We start from the raw sequence: 18,773 nt of genomic DNA, 5'->3' as shown, positions 1-18,773 counted from the left end.
TTGCCCAATATTAAGAGAACTTTAAAGTCAGTCCCTTACTAGCAATGTACTTCCTAACTTCAGGAACAAAGCATCAGTGGAACCAGTCCAAAAAAAAAGGGTTTTCATTATCTAGGTCTTCTTGTGGTACAACTGAAAGATTGGCAGCTGGTGTTTATCTTTTCCCTTCAAGGCTTAGTGGTTAGCAGCTTTGTATGCAAGGGCAATCCTGATCAGAAACTCTACTGCATTTGCACAAAACAGCACTGTTGGTCTATCCCGTCGGTCTTAAATCATACTGCTCACTTCTCTTACTTACTAATAAGTGTCATTTGTGGCATTTTTTCTTTCCAGAATAGGGCACTTTCATCTGTATTAAAAACTGTTTAGGCAGATGTCCTTTCTCTTCAATGATTTTCTCAGTGATTTCTGGGAACTCTTGTCTGTTGCCTCTTGGTCAGCAGAAGCTGCTTCTCCTTTTATCTTGATATATTTTTTTAAGCCAAACCCATTTCTGAAATTAGTAAACTATCTTTTGTTGGCATTAAATCTTCCAGCTTTAGATCTTTCACCTTCCTTTTGCTTTATATTATAGTATAATGATTTTGCTTTTTCTCAAGTTATATTAGAGTCTGTAGGTTTGTCTTTCTTACAGCAATCATACAACCATGTAAAAGCTGAATTTTTAATATGATATAAAAAGTTATTTGACAAAAAGTGCAGAGATGTTGTGCCTTCTGATGAAGCTGCAGTGACAGTTTCACAACTTTTTCTTTTCCTTTTTTATAGTGATCCTCAGGCTGGATTCATTTTTCTTGAAATGACAGGCAACCCCTGCTGCAGACTTTCATCTACAATACATATGAAGCCATCTAACTTTTTTTTTTTTGTAATATCATGACTTCTGCTTCGAGCAGATGCAGTTCCTGCATCACTAGTGTCATTTTGTATGGGTACCATCATGTTATTCAAGATTTATGATATTGCACTAAATGCAATAGAAACTATGCAAGAATCATGAGAGATCACTTTTACTGCAGTACACAATTTACTGGAGATACAAATTGCCCATGTGGAGATGATTAGTGTCACATGGTATTTTAAGTAAATATCAACAACACTTGAGCTCACCATAACAATAACTAGAGGGGACTGTGAAATGACTACAGTAGTATACTATGTACTACAGTTAATTTTATGCAGTTATAATACTGCATCCTTACATTTACTTACATATCTCGACTACAAATAGCACCATGTACAATCTGTGCTTATGTGCATAAATTTTGATAAATTTTAACAGTTTATAGATTTTTATATATATATATATATGTTATGATTATGAGTAATAAAATAGACCAGCATCTATCTTTATTTTATCAATTTATGGCATACCTCTTTCTTAATTGTTTAAAATATTTCTTTCTTTGAGACGGAGTCTTGCTGTGTTCTCCAGGCTGGAGTACAGTGCTAATTGCAGCCTCCACTTCCCAAGTTCAAGTGATTCTCCTGCCTCAACCTCCTGAGTAGCTGGGATTATAGGCGTGCACCATCTCACCTGGCTAATTTTTGTATTTTTAGTAGAGATGGGCTTTCACCATGTTGGCCAGGCTGGTCTTGAACTACTGACCTCAAATGATTTGCCTACCTTGGCCTCCCAAAGTGCTGGGTTACAGGTCTGAGACACTGTGCTTAGCCTTTTTTGATAGTTCTAAACTATGTAGTTTATTGTGATATTTTTCAAATTCTCTAAAATCTCAAAAGAACTTTAGAATGTATTTATTGAAAAAAAATCTGCACATAAGTGGTACCACGCAGTTCAAACCCATGTCATTCAACGGTCAACTTTATTGTATAGTTAAGTCAACTAAAGTCATTTATGCATATTATATGAGGGTAAACTTTATTGTGAATATAAGATAATCTTTACTCACAATAGTTAAATATAAAATTTCTTTAAAAAGTTAGAATTTCAATTTAAAAGATAATTTCTGAAATAATCTAGACAATTCATGCATGTGTTTTATTGGTGTTCTTTTTAATAATTTTTTAAGACTGAATAATTTGATTATACTCTTTCTTCCTCTCTAAATCTTTCTGAATATTTTTAAATGTTTTTAAAGTGTTCCAGAAAGGGCGTTTATTTATTTTTTTTTCTTTTTCTTCCAGATAAGAATGTGCCTTTTGATGAAAGGACTTTATCTTTCTACAGCGAAGAGTGGAATTTCTATGTTTAAGGAATAAGAAGCCACTATATCAATATTGGGGCGGGTATTTAAGTTTCATACATTATGACAACCTTTAATTTGTTGTTGCAATAAATACTGTATTCTTTTATTATATCTTTATATGTATAGAAATACTCTATTAATAAGCTCAGAGATGTTGGGGATAAACTATACCGTAATAGTTTATCAGTTTGACAATTACTATACAATGGTGTTTTCTGATCAGTTTTTGTTTATTGCTTACCATATGATTGTAAACTGTTTTCTTTTATGTATTAATTAGTTAATGCTAATTATTTTTTGCTGGTGTCATATGTTAATAAGCTGTAAATTCCAACAACCAACCGGTGTGTAAAAATCATTTAAAATTTCCTTTACTGAAAGATATTTCCCATTTTTTGTGGGGAAAAGCCAAATTTATTACTTTGTGTTGGGGTTTTTAAAATATTAAGAAATGTCTAAGTTATTGTTTGCAAAACAATAAATATGATTTAAAATTCTCTTAAAATGGTCCAAATAATGTGTTTATAAAATAAACTTAAAGACTATAGAATTGAAAATTAATATATATCTTTGTAACTGATTTATTGAAAAATCTATGAAAATGTTCTTCTGTTTTAGCAACTACTATGTGAAAGTAATGTATGTACTTTGATTAGATATTTCAGAAATCTGTGAATTTCAAAGCCATATTATATCTTTATTGTACAGTAAGAGGTAGATATGGAAATAATGGCATATTTCAAATACTTGACTGTTTTATGCAACAAGAGATTGAGGAATTAAAGTAAACACATAGACATTGGAGTCAGATCTATATGTAGAGACCAACATCATGATCTCTGAACAATTATTTAACCGCATTGAGATTCAGTTTTTCACATTCTAGAAGTTAGAGGAGAATTTATAGGAAAAGCTGGGTCATGACTTTTGTTGCTTGCTAGGACCATGGAACTAATTTAAATATGCATGTAAGTCAGGATAGGCTAGGTCAGAGAGAGTTAACATATGGTTCCAAATCACAATGGGTTGCAACAAGGATTTATTTCTCACTTCTACTACGTGTTTGTTATGAACTCTGATTCTGCTCTTTGTAGTCTTTTCTCTAGGACCAAAGACGTTGGGAAAACCTCTGCCCCAGATATCGGCTCATAACTAAGCATCCAGACATAATGCACCGCATGCTAGTTTATTAGGTTCTGCCTCAAGGTGATAAATTTCAATTTCACCCATATTTTATTGGCCAAAACAAACCTTAAAGCTACATCCAAGTTCTACAAGGCAAGGATAGATAATCCTCTAGCAAGGAAGTAAATTGGAGTATTTGGCCATCCACAATGCAAAGTTACTTTTACCTGTGTGCCAACTGGCTTTACATGGTGAATCAAGTCAACATGATGGCAATGTATATATGTATAATGTATGAGCAGGGACTAAAGTGGAAGGTATTTCTTCTTCTAAAGGAATTGGCCTCTCTTCAGATCCCACTAATAGTTACCATGAGAAAATACTTGCCTGTGTTGTTAACTCTTAGTTTTTAATTTTCAAGAGAAGTCAAGCCTCTAGATATTGTATATGAAATCTTCCTATTTTAAAAGGTTATTAGCACAGAACACATGTTTGGATTAAATATGGCCCCATACCTCATATTTTGTGACGTGGAAAAAATCTTATAGTATCTTGGAAATAATTCATTTAATAACTGCTGTCATTTATAAGCTAGCTTTTTCATTAACACTAATTAGAAGTAAGAATCAAAGAATAAGAATTCTGATAAGGCAACTTAAAGGAATATTTTCATAAATGCTCTCCAATTTGCTTTTAAAGGGGATGTTGTCAAAATGTTTTCATCACTGGCACCAACTGAATTAGAAATATACAGTTTCTCTAGATGACTACTTTGAAAAGGATATCCTTCAACTGGACATGGAAATTTTGTCATGTTTGTTAAAAATTCCTTTATTATTTTCATATAGTGATTCCTATACTGTAAATCTAGTTATAATTATCATAATAAGCCACATTTTTATTAAAGACTCAGATAATACACCTACAAAATCACTTACAAAGCTGTTAGGCTGAATTTTAGCTTCTTTAGATACATAATAAGCATGCTGATGAAATTGTTAGGATTTTTGCCTAAAACCTTAAAACTCTATATGTACCTTTAAAAATAACTGGTGATACCTGAGATAAAACAAAAACATGTTGTTATTCTCCTTTCCCATTTGGTACCTCCTTTTAGTGGTGTTACTGCTTTTAGCCAAACCTAGGAGTTAAGAGATTGGTAGAACTGGTATAGTTGAGTCTATAGCTCAGCAGGAGAAAAATGGGAAGAAAGAATAAGTTTTGGAATAACTTACGGGTGTTATTTTATGCTTGAAGCTTCTGACCAACCCACTGTTTGTGGAGGTAGAAAATTAAGTAGCGTCTTTCTGCCCACTTTAATTATTAGGTGGATACCCACTGCTATGGAAACAAATCCTTGGGTTGCCTTGGCTGAGTGGTCATCCTGCACCTCATCAGACTCTAGTTGGTGTTTGAGTTTCATTATTTTACAAAGGATATAGCTCACTGTCCTTTATCACCTATCCTCTGTCTTTTTTTCTTAATGTTTTTTCTTTGGTACTTTAGTTTGAATTATATTCGTTTTAATTTACTCATTATAGTCTTATCATTTTTACCTTATTTACTTTTCTATTTTCTAAAATTATCTAATGACTTCCATTATGTGAAGCAATAAAGAAAATATAGTTTGTTTTCTCTTATGTGGGGAGGTGAAAAATAGCTTATAAGGAAATAAATGAAGGGATGAAGGCAGTGGAATGATCTATTCCATAAAAATGGGCAATTAGAGTTATTATTTCCCTAAATACCCCTTTGGCTATCCCATCATTTTCAAAGATTTTTTTAAAATAAACAGCTTTATATTCTGTGCCTTAGAAGAATCAAGCAAAAAGTATTCTCAATACCAATTTTGCTAAGATGTATGTTATTTCCATTAGTTCTCACCATTTCTTACATTAGAAGTTGAATATTTTAAATTCATTGTCTTTAACATATTTTATCTGTCTATGCCAGTCACATGTTACATGTCAAGAGGTAAAGGTAGAAGAGAGGGAATTTGGGGAGGAACTGTCTCTAAAACGTTCATGTCTGACTGGTAAGAAACTATGGCTGCTGCATCTCTCATTGAAAGATCCCATTGTAGATCCACAGTATAGGATCTGTATCCTGGTTTTCTGGCTCCATTTTTGCATCAGATTCTAGTATATGTGTTCATATTTGCACTTCATTCTTACTATGCACATTCTTACAGTACCCACGTCGTATCATCAGGAATATGTTGAAATTACTCAGGTGTTGTTTCTTAAATAGGCTTTTTGAAGCAAAGTAAGCAAAATAGCTCTGATAGTTAACTTCTCTTAATCTGTCAGGGTTCTTTTTAGGTGAAACTGGGCCCACAGGTATTACTATTTACCTAAAGAGGAATGGAAGTTTATTTTATCCTCTGACTCTTCTCAGTCCTTTACTGGAAAAAAGTTCTTGACATAGCATGAAGCTTTGGCTGACAGCTGACTTTTTCTAATTCTTTGTCTCCAAAGCAAGAAGTATGTGAATGTTTTAACATCCAGACTTTGGTTCTTATTCCCTTGTTTTATGTATTTTGCTTACTGAATATATTTTTACTCATCTGTGCATGATTGAATATATTGTTATTCATCCATTCAGGGCCCAAGCCCCCTTCCTAAAATACAAAGTTTGAGACCAGCCTGACTAACATGATGAAACCCTGTCTCTACTAAAAATACAAAAATTAGCCAGACATAATGGCAAGCACCTGTATTCTCAGCTACTTGGGAGGCTGAGGCAGGAGAATCCCTTGAACCCGGGAGGCAGAGATTGCAGTGAGCCGAGATCGCACCATTGCATTCCAGCCTTGGCAACAGAGGGAGACTCCCTACTCCAGTTATTGTTTGTTTGTTTGTTTGCTTGTTTGTAACAGGATAGATTGTGCCCTTTCAGCCAGCCTCATAAATAAATGCACCTTTCCTCCTTCTAACTGGACCCTCAGACACATTTTCTAACTCTGTTTTCCCAGTACTAGGAAACTTATCATGAGCCAATAGTTTCTCACAGATAAATAAGCTAATGTTTAGGTAGACTGTTCCCAGTGCAGTCAGAAAGGGCAGGAAGTCTGCAGATTTACCTGTTTCCAAGCAACAGATGTGACTTTTGATTAGTTGTCCTTGGCTTGTCAGATCTGCAATACAGTATACCTACAGCTATGGATTTAACAAATCCTAAATCCTAAGGTAAAATCAATAGGTATAATCTTTCAGAAAAGACAAACTCTGCATCATTTCTGCTGATAATTATTTTATTGTTAGACTTCAGCTAGATTAGCTGGAAAATAAGCAGTCCAGTTATTTGACTTGTATTGTCTAATGAATTTTAGTATCCCATTTTCAAGATATGTGAATTATTTTAAAATACCACATACTTTTATTATTTTAACTTTCTACAGGTGAACTAGCCTTTTGTGATTAAGGTACCTTCATCAATTTTATTTCTTGCATCCACAGGAATACTTATTGCTTCTGTTTTAGTTGATAGGCACTGAACATTATTCCTAACAAAGGCACCTGCCATGCACATCTGTGCACAGTTTATTTACCTTTACCTCTTTTTTGCTGTCTTTGTATAAAATTATATCTAAGAACCTGAAAGCCAAAAAACTGTTAGCTGAACCAAAGGGACTATTCATAGGAGTGCTGCAGAGCAAGACAACTTGTGTAGGAGAAATGTGATGGAACCTAGCCTATGATATATATATTTTCTTAATAGATGTGTACTGGTCCAATCCTTACGGATTCATGTTATATTGCCATAAGGAGCGGCCTAAATACCTATAACAATTAGAAAGCTCCATGAGTGATTCTATTGTAACTCCAAATGGAGAACTTTTTATTAGTGTGTAGATAATCACACTGTGATCTAAAGCAGAGTTCAGAGGTGACCATACCTTATATTAGATTCTGGCTCCGTTGTTTTTCCAATCTTCCTTATCTTCATTGTTTCTTTTTCCACAGCCCACTGTTTTCCACATACAATTAATAGTTAAGACTATTGAATACTAGTGTGTTCAATGTTTTAGATTTGTTAATTCATTCAATCCTCACAGTAACTTTGAGGCAGGGACAGTTATCCCTATTTTTGCAAATAAGGATACTAAATCTCAGAAAAATTGCAGAATTTGCTCCAAATCAAACAGCTAAAAAGTAGCAAATGGCCTGCTAAATGAGTTCAGAAAATTTATTTTTGCCAATGGAAAAGTCTCAGTTTGTTTCCAAAGAAAGGAAAAGTTTGTTTGTAAATGCATGTAAAATAAAAAAGAATCAATTTGAGGAGGTGAGGATATTGAGGCTCAAGGAAACAAAAAGTAGGAAAATTAGGTCACAGCATAATTGCATGGTCTCAAATCTGTAAGTTGCTGAAAATGTGGCATAAATTTCACTCAAGAGAGAGGCAAAAGCTGTTCAGTTACTGCTAGTGAAGAAACCAGAGGAAATTTGTTTTCCAAGGTTCTCAAGGAGTCATGTAAGGAGATTCTATGGTACAAAGTAGTGAACACTTTCCTCAATATATCTATAGTAACTCCAGAAAACTATCATGCACATCTTTCTTATAATGTCTTTTAACACAGACTAGTGTGTCTTATACTAGATGTACTTACACTACAATATAATCCAGTAAAATTCATTTCAGAGAAGTAACATAATCTTGTTTGTATACAACCATTGAATAGTTTATATTAACTGAAGGATAAATTTTAGTGCTATCTAAGGCAGCCTTTCCCAAAATACAGTCTGAAACAACCTATAAAACAATCACTATCTTTCCTTAGTTTCTCTGATATCCTCCTTTTTCATTTTTTTTTCTTTCTCTTTTTGTTTGTATCTCTGTATCTCTGCATACTTATGTATCTGTCTTTTATGTTTCTCCTAGATCTTCTCATCTTCACACTCATCTTTCCCGGGTCATAACCACCCATTACTTCAGTTATGATATTAATCCAGTTTCAAATAAAACATTGCACCAAAGTTAAACAGGCAAGGAAGACTTTATTCAAGGCTGCTGCAACGGTGAGATGCCAGAACTAAATCTAAACTGAATGTCTCTGGAACAAAAGGCAGGAATGGCTTTTAAGCACCGGGATGCCTGGTCAGAATGTACTGGAGAATCATAGGGCATCTGTGTTTGTTTGCTAATTGGCTTTACCCAATGGAAAACTAAACTTCTTACATCTTTATGATAGAGGATAGTTTTGCAACTTGGCTTCAAGAAGATAGGAGCCAAGTTGAAAAACTACAATCTGTCATAAAGTGTCATAAACTCTATCATAGAAACTGTTGGTGCTACCTCCCTTGACATTTATTTAGACTTGGAAAAGGCAACTTTTTGGTCCTTGAGTAAAATATGCCTGTGTCCTAAATTTGTCAAGAGGCTTTAAAAAATATTTACATCTGAAATGCACAAATAGTAAATTTATAATTATGTTGTCTAAGGCATATACTCAAAAAAAAAGTAGGTAAGTGGCCACAAGTTAGATAGAAGCCTGTCTAAAGTTCAGTCAAGCTGAAGGGAACATTAATGCTGTTTTGGACAGCAGATTAATCAGAAATGTGGATTTTCTTAAATTTTATCTGATATTTAAGAGCGATGTTTTCAAGAAGATATATATACATACACACACATGTATATATACACATACACAAACACACACACACGCACACACACACACACACACATATACCTTCCAACCCACATGGATGGCCCAGAGATACTTCAAATTGATGGTGATTATCATCCTCATACAAAGTCTCTGTATTACTAATCTCAGTGAAGGGCACCAACAATCATTCAAGTGCACAAGCCAGAAGTCAGGCAATCATCCCTTAGCATCTCCATCACATCCCATACCCCAAGCAATACCTTGTTCATATATGCATACAATCAAACAGGGAAATTATCAATACCCAATTAATTTTTTCAAGTTAAAATTATTGGACATATATTCTATAGGCCAGACCACTAACATCTCAGTTTTCTGTGTCTTTTGTTGTGTGGTGAAATGAACAGAAATGTTCTATGAGAAAAGTCCTTACTCTTCTACTGGGTACCATCTGAGCCAATTTCCAGATTGAATTGGGGCCTTCCATCCAGGCATTTACACTAATTAGGCTCTCCATTTTCCATTAGAGAATTTGAACTCTATCTCCATCTAAGCATTTGAGTCCATCCTTAATCACACGTAATGTTTGCACTGCAAGATTTTAGCAGCTTCATTTATCCAAAGCTTACTAGCAAGAGATTTTTATAAAGACTGGCAGCAGAAATCACTGACCCCCAATTTCTCTACATTCTTAATTTTATCCATGGGTTAATTCAGACTGCTACCAGCTGTACAAGTCGACTACATTGTTTTCCTCTTGTAGAATTTCCTTTAACTATCTGTTATTATGCCGCTGCTGAACAGATATGCTATCAAATATATAGCTGTAAACAATAAGGTTATATTTAACGTATTAGTAATGGGTAAGTTGTACAATATATCACAGCATATATGTTTTATAAGGGATTTTGAGCAATATTTTACTTCAGTATCAAAAATTTTGGGGTTTCCTTGAGCAGCTAGTTTTATTTTTAAGTTACATACTCTGAGGAGTTTGCAATTATATGGCTGGTTCTTTCTTTTTGTCCACAAAACTCGGGAGATGACCCAAAACCCCTGTTTATCAAAGTACACGACTGTATAATATCATTCTATGTATTCACTTTACCCCTGGAGTATCAGTTTGGTTATGTGGCTACATGTAACCAAAAACCCAAATAGGAGATTCTGTTTTCTTATATCTTAAATTCAGGGCATCTGTGGTTCTAGTGCTTCTTTATAGCTCAGGTGATCCAGGCTCAAGGGTCTCTAAAAATGCTTTGCTATTTTCTTTGTGATCTTAAGATAACTGTTCCAGCTCAACCGTCCTGCCTTTGTTTGCAAAAGTCGGGAGGAAAGACCGAAAGAAATATGGTTGGCCCTTTGAACAGCTGTTTCAGGTTTCTATTATTTCACATAAAACCCTTCAAAACTTAGTAGCTAAAAATATTTATCATCGTCTTTTCTTCTGTGGATCGATAAAGCTTAACTAGCTTTTCTCACTTGAGGTCTTTCCTCTGATTACAGTCAGATTGTGTCTGGGACTGGAATCAGCTAAATACTCAGCTGAGGTGGAAGTCCAAGATGACTCACTCGTGAGGCTGGGAGTTGATACTGGCACTTGGCTGGGAGCTCAGCTGAAATGCCTGCACACAGCTTTGGCTTCTCATAGCGTGGCAGCTGGGTTCTGAGAGGAAGCCTCCCAGTAGCAAGCATTTAAAATGTAAGTGGTAAGTCTTCTTATAATCTGGTTTCACTTGTTTGAGAATATTGCCTCTATCACATTCTATTGGTCAAGCAAATCTATAAGGTGAGGTCAAACTCACAGAAAGGATATTAGATCCCACCTCATCATATGAAAAATAGCGTATGTGGGCACAGAGAAAGGATTCAATGGTGACTATTTTTGGAAACTATCCACCACTGTCTGCTCTCTGGCTACCAATAGTCATGTTCTTCCCACATGCAAAATCAACTAATGTTTGAAGTCCAGGATTCATCATTCAAATAAAGTTCAAGGGGAATGAGGGTCCAACTTCTCGGGTGCAATTCCTAAAGCATAGTTTGTTTTCAACAGAAGAATTTTGAAGCAAAGAGACAAATTACCTGCTCAGTAGCACAATAAGTTATCTTCTCAACTGAATGCTCCATATTACAATGGTGATACAAGGCCAGTAAACTGGCAGAAAAAAAAAATCAATTTAGAAAAGACTGTGCTCTGGCAGGAGACAGATAGCAGTCACTCAGGGATGGCAATTTTGAAGTCTAACTGAGCACATGTCACCAGTTCCTTGACTGGGGCCCAGTCCTGCCCCAGAGAATGTGTCTCTATGCCACTTGGCTCTGCCTTACAGGCACTTGTCTTTGTGCCCTACACTTCCGTTCTTTTCCGTTAGCAACGACCTGTGTTTGCTGTTAAATATCTTTCTCAGCCTACTTTCTCCTACAAAAAGTTTGAGTCCCCACCGGCTCTTTTTTTAAAAAAAATTCTGAACTGCCTCTCTGACTTTTAATTCAGTCTTAATGAGGTTCACACCATTAGACAAATGCTAGCCCCACAATTTATTCATCAGACAGGGTCCTCTTCATTTTAGAATTAGAGTCTTGATACTGTGAATTCACAGCCTTAAGATTCCTAGGAGCCCTGTTGTCTAGTTGAGAGAGTCTTTAAAATACCCCTTCTTATTCACAGATGCCTTTTTTCTTGTTGCAGCCCTGCCATACATGTTTTTGAGATGTCAGTAAAGGGCCCTCCAGTTGCTCAATTGAAATGAATTCTACCCTGATGTCATGTGTTACTGAAAACACTTTGGGATTGAGTTTTACTCTGAGGATATTTCTTATTTTGAGAAAAATGTTGCTGATTGGAGGACCTAGCAATGATAAATAATTGTATTTTGAACACAGTAAGTCTTAAATCTTTTTTCCCTTAATTTTTCTAAAAAACACTGAATATTGTCTTTTGAAAAATCTCATTCTCTCTGTAAGTACCTAATGCTATGCATCCAACAGAAACCAACAGATACTTTCAACATTCTGCCTGGAAATCTCCTTAACCTGATATAGAATTCATTAGGACCATTTTCTATTTACTGCATTACTGCAGCATGTTATAAATTCTGACTGCTGTGAAAATAAACTTTTTCGTCACTGAAAGGCTTTATGAGACCTAGTCTCAGAAGTTCCTGAATGTAACTTCTGCTGTATTCCATCAGCCAAATTAGTCACTAAGGCCTTCTCAGGTTCATGAAAAGATAAATTAAACTTCACCTCCTGGTATATGATGGAGCATTTATGTAAAGAAAGGGAGGCAATTTATGGTGGGTTATTGTCAGAGATTATTTAATGCGCTAAAGCAAAAACTTCCCAGAAATTCTCAGCACTCTTTAACCTTTTCTCATTGAAAAGAATTGTTTCCTATTTCAGAAAGCGAGCAGCAAAGTACTGGAAAATATGGCTTTCTGTGTGTATGTGTGTTTGTGTGTGTGAGAGGGGGGTTGTTCATTGCCAAATCACAAACAAAATAAATGAGGAGTTCTCTTAGTGAGAAAGATGAAAATGGATATTTGATAGGAATCTAACAAAATTTTCTGTAGCTCATACATTGGCTGACTAATCCTTAACATTCTTTAAACAGTCTTCTTTTAAATGATGTAATATAATTACCTCTTTTCCAGTAGAGACATCTCAAACTGTCTTCTAGTTATGCCATCCAACTCAGAGTTCAAAGTGTGTGATCTTGGTGATATTTAATCTCAACAGTAGAACAACTAGTAGTTCCTACTTGTCTGGCATTGTATTACCTAAAAGATAAAGTATCTATTCTCAAAACATGTACAATGTTTGAGAAGAAATAGATTCGCTACTTTGAGAAATGTCATCCAGTAAAAGAAGGAATTAAGCAAATATAGAGAGGTTACTGATCTCACATCTCTCAAATCCTGCTGATCAGGAACGACACAGACTCCGTGGACCATCATCAGAGTAAGCTCTTGGTCAGTCAGTCTTTTACTTCTTCATTCAGTTTCTGTGTTCCCTGGCTCTGCCTTCTGAGATGTTGTACAGATCTGATACTTCAAAAGCCTGAAGAACTCTTGTACAGCCCCTAGTAACTAGTGTCTGTGGTTGTGTGTTGGAAGAGTGTGGTGATTCTTTGGTAAATTTTTAAGTGGGTCAATGACAGTCATGAAAGTTTGCAGTCCAGACAGGGTGTTTGGTCACTATACAGTTCTGTTAGAGCATTTGTAGCTTACTTGTATCTAGTCAGTATCCTGTAGGAGTAACTGTAGCTAAAGATCTTACCTCGTCAAAATATTTTACATGGAATATTCTTGCTTTATGATTGGGCCTTTATGTCCATTGTTTTGGGATAATTGAAAAATAATATACCTGGGAAGAGGCTAAACTCTTACTCTCATTTTTGCCTTCAGATGAACTGCATTTTCCTGGCTGCCTATGAGTTTATCTCTTGCTAAGTCTGTTGCTTTGCTATCTTTGCAATGGCTTCTATTTAAAGTATTAAAATTGCTTTTATTCTTCCTTTTTCTATGTCTTCAAATTATAGGATTCTCTGGCAATATAAATGTCAGGCTGTGGGCAGAGAGTGCTTCCTTATCTAAGTGGCATTTCGCTCCGTCTGTGCTTGCAGGCTATTTACTTCTCACTTGGGTCCATCTTGCTCTTGCAGAATTTTCCTAATGGTGGCAATAGGAGCCAGCACTAGCCAACATTCTAATCAGTCCCTACTCTTTCAAATAATATACCTTCGGTCAGCATGTATTTTGCTTTACAAAGTACATCAAGTGACAATTTAATCCAAATATATTCCATTGTATATAAAGTCTGTTCAGCTTTCTTGTGTCTGGTGTCCAAAACCGGAATTTTCATCTCTCCACTTTCTCCATTAAACTCTAATTTAGTTTCTGTTTCTTATAGCAATGTATTTCTAGTAACAATTACTAAATCAATTGAGGTACTTAATGCAACAAGAATGCATTCTAGCTAATTTAAGTGACAACTGTTATCTCTTAAAATCCGTAGGTTGGCCAGGGACAGAATTGTCTAAAGCAGGCATCCCCAAACTTTTTACACAGGGGGCCAGTTCACTGTCCCTCAGACCGTTGGAGGGCCGCCACATACTGTGCTCCTCTCACTGACCACCAATGAAAGAGGTGCCCCTTCCTGAAGTGCGGCGGGGGGCCCGATAAATGGCCTCGGGGGCCGCATGCGCGCGGGCCATAGTTTGGGGATGCCTGGTCTAAAGGGACACATCTCTGCTGCCACACTTGTCACTTAACATTTGTGGCATTAGGAACTGGATAAGGGAACTGCTATAGCTGCCCCTGAAAAAATAGACCTCTGTGATTAAAGGTGCCAAAGGTTCAGATCTCCCTGCCAGAGGCTGCCTCATTTTGCTCCATCAAACTTCTGTTTGGTATCACAAAGCAGTCTAGGGATTGCTGTTTTTAGCTTCTCAGACTCAACTTTACAGAAAGACAAGCTAAAAAAGATGCAAGAATGGATGTTGAATAAGTGGATATGTAGAATTTGCCATATCTGGCTTCATTGTATTTTCTCTCCTTGTTGAAAAACAACGTAACAGTGACAAATACAGCATAATAGGTTCAGCACACAGACTTCAGTGACAGCCGTACTTCGCTAGCTGTATAGCTTTCAGTATTACTTAATTTTTATAAACCTGAGTATCCTTCTTTTGAAAAACTTGGATGAATCACCTATATTATAAGTTTAATTGGGAAGATAATAAAGGATAGCATGAAGAGTTATTAGTATAATATCTATATGAAGTAAATTCTCACTGAATGATAGTTACCGATACATTATTTCCTCTTTGAGGCAATCTCCTTTGATTTTTCTCAGTATGAAATTTTCTTGATATTTGTTTTGTAAAGGTACTTCAGATATTTTGAAATTTCTTTTTAGAATAAGACATGGTTTAAATAAACATAAGTAATCCTTAGTATTAGAATATTGACAGGTAGCAAGAAAAGTTAAGAGCTAGAAATAAGAGTATCTCAGGGTATTAAATGAGAGGTGGTATCTCAGGGTACTCAGGGAGAGCTATAAGAGGCTTTTTCCTAAAAGGTGTATCACTTCATGTTTCTCTTTGAATCACAGATAAGGTAAGTGAGTCTTAGTCACTAATTTCACAAGTTTTCATTAAGCACCTTCCATGTGCTAGTCATTCACACAGAGGGGAAAGACTGACAAGACCTCCAACCACATGAAGCTTCTATTCTAGTAAGGAAAACAGACAATAAAGCAGTGTTTACTTTATTGTACTGTTTGTACAGTAAAGCAGTGTACACACGCAGGTAAAATCCGTAGATTATGATAAGTACTCTGAATAAAATACTGAGTTGCTTTGCCTGAAAAGTTTTGGCAGGTGAGGTTAAGCTACTTAATATTGAAAAAAAGAAAAGCTTTTCAAAAAACCCTTCTCAAAGAGGGTACATTTAAAATGAGACCTGTGGGAATAAGAAGAGACAGACATGTAAAAAATTAGTGAGAAAGCATTCCAAGGAATTGCAATATCAATATTCCCTAGATGGTAAGTAATTCGAACTGTTACAGAAACTTAGAGAACATGAGGGTGCCTGGGGTTTAGTGAGCTGTTGGAGGAAGTCTGGTACAAAACTAAAAGGCAATACAAGCCAGATTATGCAGGGTTATAAAGGTCTAGCAAAAACTTTTGCTTTCATTATAACTGAAATGTGAAGAGGAAGCAATGGAAAGACCTAGGGTAGGGTAATGGTGTAATTCAATTTAGGTTTAAAAGGTTGCCTTTGGCTTTGGCTAATGTGTATATATATATATATATATATATATACGTATATATATATATATACGTATATATATATATACGTATATATATATATATTAGACTGAAGTAAGTGGAGAAAATTGGAGAAACTATAACTAGTTAGGAGGTTTTTGAAATATATAGGTGATGTATGGGACTAGGGTGGTGACACATGAAATGGATTTAAGCAAATGATGCCTGATATGATTTTGACATACAACCAACCAGCTGGACCTATTAATAGATTGTGTGGGAAAGACAAAGAAAAGGGAGGAGTCAAAATGACTGCCAGTAGTTTTACTGCAGTAATTAGCTAAGTTGTAGTATACCCAGCTGAACAGGGAAGATTAACTAAAGATTAGGTTTGAGATAAATATTTTCCCAATTTCCAGATTTTCGCTTTAATCATGTTAAATGTAAGATTTTTGCTGGGCATAGTGACTCATGCCTATAATCTCAGTACTTTTGTAGGTCGAGGCAAAATGGCAAAACCCTGTCTCTACAAAGAAAGCAAAATTAGCTGCTTGTTGTGGTGCATGCCTATAGTCCCAGCTACTTAGGAAGTTGATGTGGGAGGATTGCTTGTTACTGGGAGGCAAAGGCTGTATTGAGACAGAGATTGCAGTAAGCCAAAATTGCAACACTGTATTCCAGCCTGAGCAATAGAGCAAGACCCTGTTTCAAAAAAAAAAAAAAAAAAAAAAAAAAGAGATTTGGATAAGATGGCCAAGTGAGTATATCAAGTAGACAATTGGGTATGGATCAGGAACTCAGAGATATTGAAATATGCTTTGAATATTGTCAAAATACCATAGTATTTACATCCATGGCTCTTGACTAGAGTTTTTTTTTAATGTGCATTATCAACATAATGACAATATTGATCATGGGTAGAAAAGGAAATAACCTAGGGAGATTATATAGATTTAGTTGTAGAAAAGAAAACTTATAAGATCTTTTTTGGAGAAACCTCATCTAGAGATTGTGAATAATTCTTTATTACATGTTTTTGACTAAGTAGGCTACAAATTGCAGAAAAAGAACTATGTATGTGTCTGTGTGAGTAGCATGTGATTTAGGGGGAAAAAGTTATGAGAATGCATGAGATCACCTCTTACCTAGGGAATGTACATAGATTTACAGTGGTAGAAGGCCCAGAATGAGCTCCAAGAAATTTCTGTTTTCAAAGGCATAGTGGAGGAAGATACACAGATACACAGAAGAATCTTTTAAAATTACTACTGACATAGGAAAATTAACATAAGGGTAGTGATACTATGGGAGAAAGGAACATTTTTAAGGAAAGATAGAGTAGTCAACTGTATCAGAGATGGCTGAAAATTTCAATAACGACATAAAACTATGTATTGAGTTTAGAAATATGAAGGTTATCACTGGACTTATTAGAGTAATATCAATGATGAGGACATAAGCCAGATAAAGGTAATTTGAAGACTGCATTTGACATGATAGAGGGACAATATAGAAATGCTTATTCGTTTCCATAAATGCTGGTGAAGAAATGAGACTCAGAAAAGAAATCAAAGTCCTTTAGAAAGCATGAGTGATGGGGATCTAGAATTCAAGTGGAGGGTTTGGGATTTTATATGAGCACAAACTTTTCTTAAGATGTAACAAGAGAGAAGTAGCTGGAGGCAGATACTGATAAGACTAAAAATGGTAATGTAAAAGTGAGAGATTTTGATGAGACTATCAGTAGAGTGAGTGGAGCCATGAAAATGATCATCATTTTAAAAACAGATGGATAAAATAGCAACTTGAGCCAATAGGAAAGTAAAATTACCAGAAGAATGTGGGATAGTGAATAGTGCCTATCCAAAGATATTGATCATAATTTGAAACAGAAACCAGGTATGTGATTCCTTGCTGATTAATATCTTGGGTTTCTCGGGATACTTTTGGCCACACATAAGACAAAATTCCAAACAACTTAAGCAGTAAGGGAGATTTATTTTCTCAAACAAAACCAAGTCCCAACATTGTATTGTACCAGGGTTAGTTAAGTCAGTGATTCATAGTAACCTAAGTTCACACGGCTTTTTCCTGGTGTTGACTTTTCTATGACTAGCTCCCCTCATAGTTGCAAAATGGCTGCCACAGTTTTAGGAGCCACATGCATTCAGCGTTTAGATAAAGAAGAGGGATGATAACACTGTTGTCTCTGTAAGTGTGAAGAAATTGCTTTCAGAAGCCACATAGAAAATGTTCTTTCATTAGTCAAAACAGTCGTATTTTCATGTTTCAACCTCTTCCCAGTCACTGGATTAGGAAAATATGATTAGCTTAGCCTAATTAGGACCTATTTCTGGGACTGAGTCAGCTTTGCCTAAATCACCTGGATACAATGAATGATATGACTATAAAGAAAAAAAATGGAGTTCTCTTTTACAGGAAATGAGTAATGACTATTGTGCAGGCAATACACTATTTCTGTTAGAGTTGGTTAAAGTACGCTGATGTTTTGTCAAGTGAGTGTGAAAGAAAAAAAAAGACAAAGCATTTGTGAGTATTTGCAAGTGATAATAAAATGACTAGAATGTTTCTTTATAATAGAATGATTTATATTCCTTGGGGTATATACCCAGTAACGGCATTACTGGGACAAATTGTATTTCTGTAATTAAGTTTTCGAGGAATCACCACACCATCTTAAACAATGGTTGAACTAATTTCCACTTCCACCAACAGTATATAAGCTTTCCTTTTCCTCCATACCTCATCAGCATCTGTTATTTTTTGACTTTTTAATAGTAGCCATTTTGACTAGTGTGAGATGATATCTCATTGTGGTTTTGATTTGCATTTCTCTAATGATCAGTGATGTCGAGATTTTTTTCATATAGTGATTGCCCACATACATTTTTTTAAATGTCCTTTGACCACTTTTTTTGTGGTTGGTTGTTTTTCTTGTAAGTTTTTTGAAGTTCCTTATAGATGCTGGATATTAGACCTTTGCTGAATGCATGCTTATGTTCATTGAAACACTATAGCAATAGCAAAGACATCG

At 35.4% G+C, this 18,773-nt stretch overlaps 1 protein-coding gene across 1 annotated transcript in view; it reads left to right on the top strand.

Annotated features, from left to right (window-relative positions):
* FAM174A (family with sequence similarity 174 member A) overlaps positions 1-2,771 on the top strand; it is a 45,377-nt gene extending 42,606 nt beyond the window's left edge. Inside the window, exon 3 of the mRNA XM_003920724.3 lies at positions 2,149-2,771. Within this exon, the coding sequence (XP_003920773.1) occupies positions 2,149-2,152 (4 nt within the window). The 3' untranslated portion in view covers positions 2,153-2,771. The remainder of the gene's footprint in view (positions 1-2,148) is intronic.
* Positions 2,772-18,773: the final 16,002 nt, after the last annotated feature.

The sequence above is a fragment of the Saimiri boliviensis genome, chromosome 1 (assembly GCF_048565385.1).
Source record: "Saimiri boliviensis isolate mSaiBol1 chromosome 1, mSaiBol1.pri, whole genome shotgun sequence".
Classification (NCBI taxonomy): domain Eukaryota; kingdom Metazoa; phylum Chordata; class Mammalia; order Primates; family Cebidae; genus Saimiri; species Saimiri boliviensis.
The sequence above is the reverse complement of the archived record's forward strand: the minus strand, read 5'-3'. Positions and strand labels throughout refer to the sequence as shown.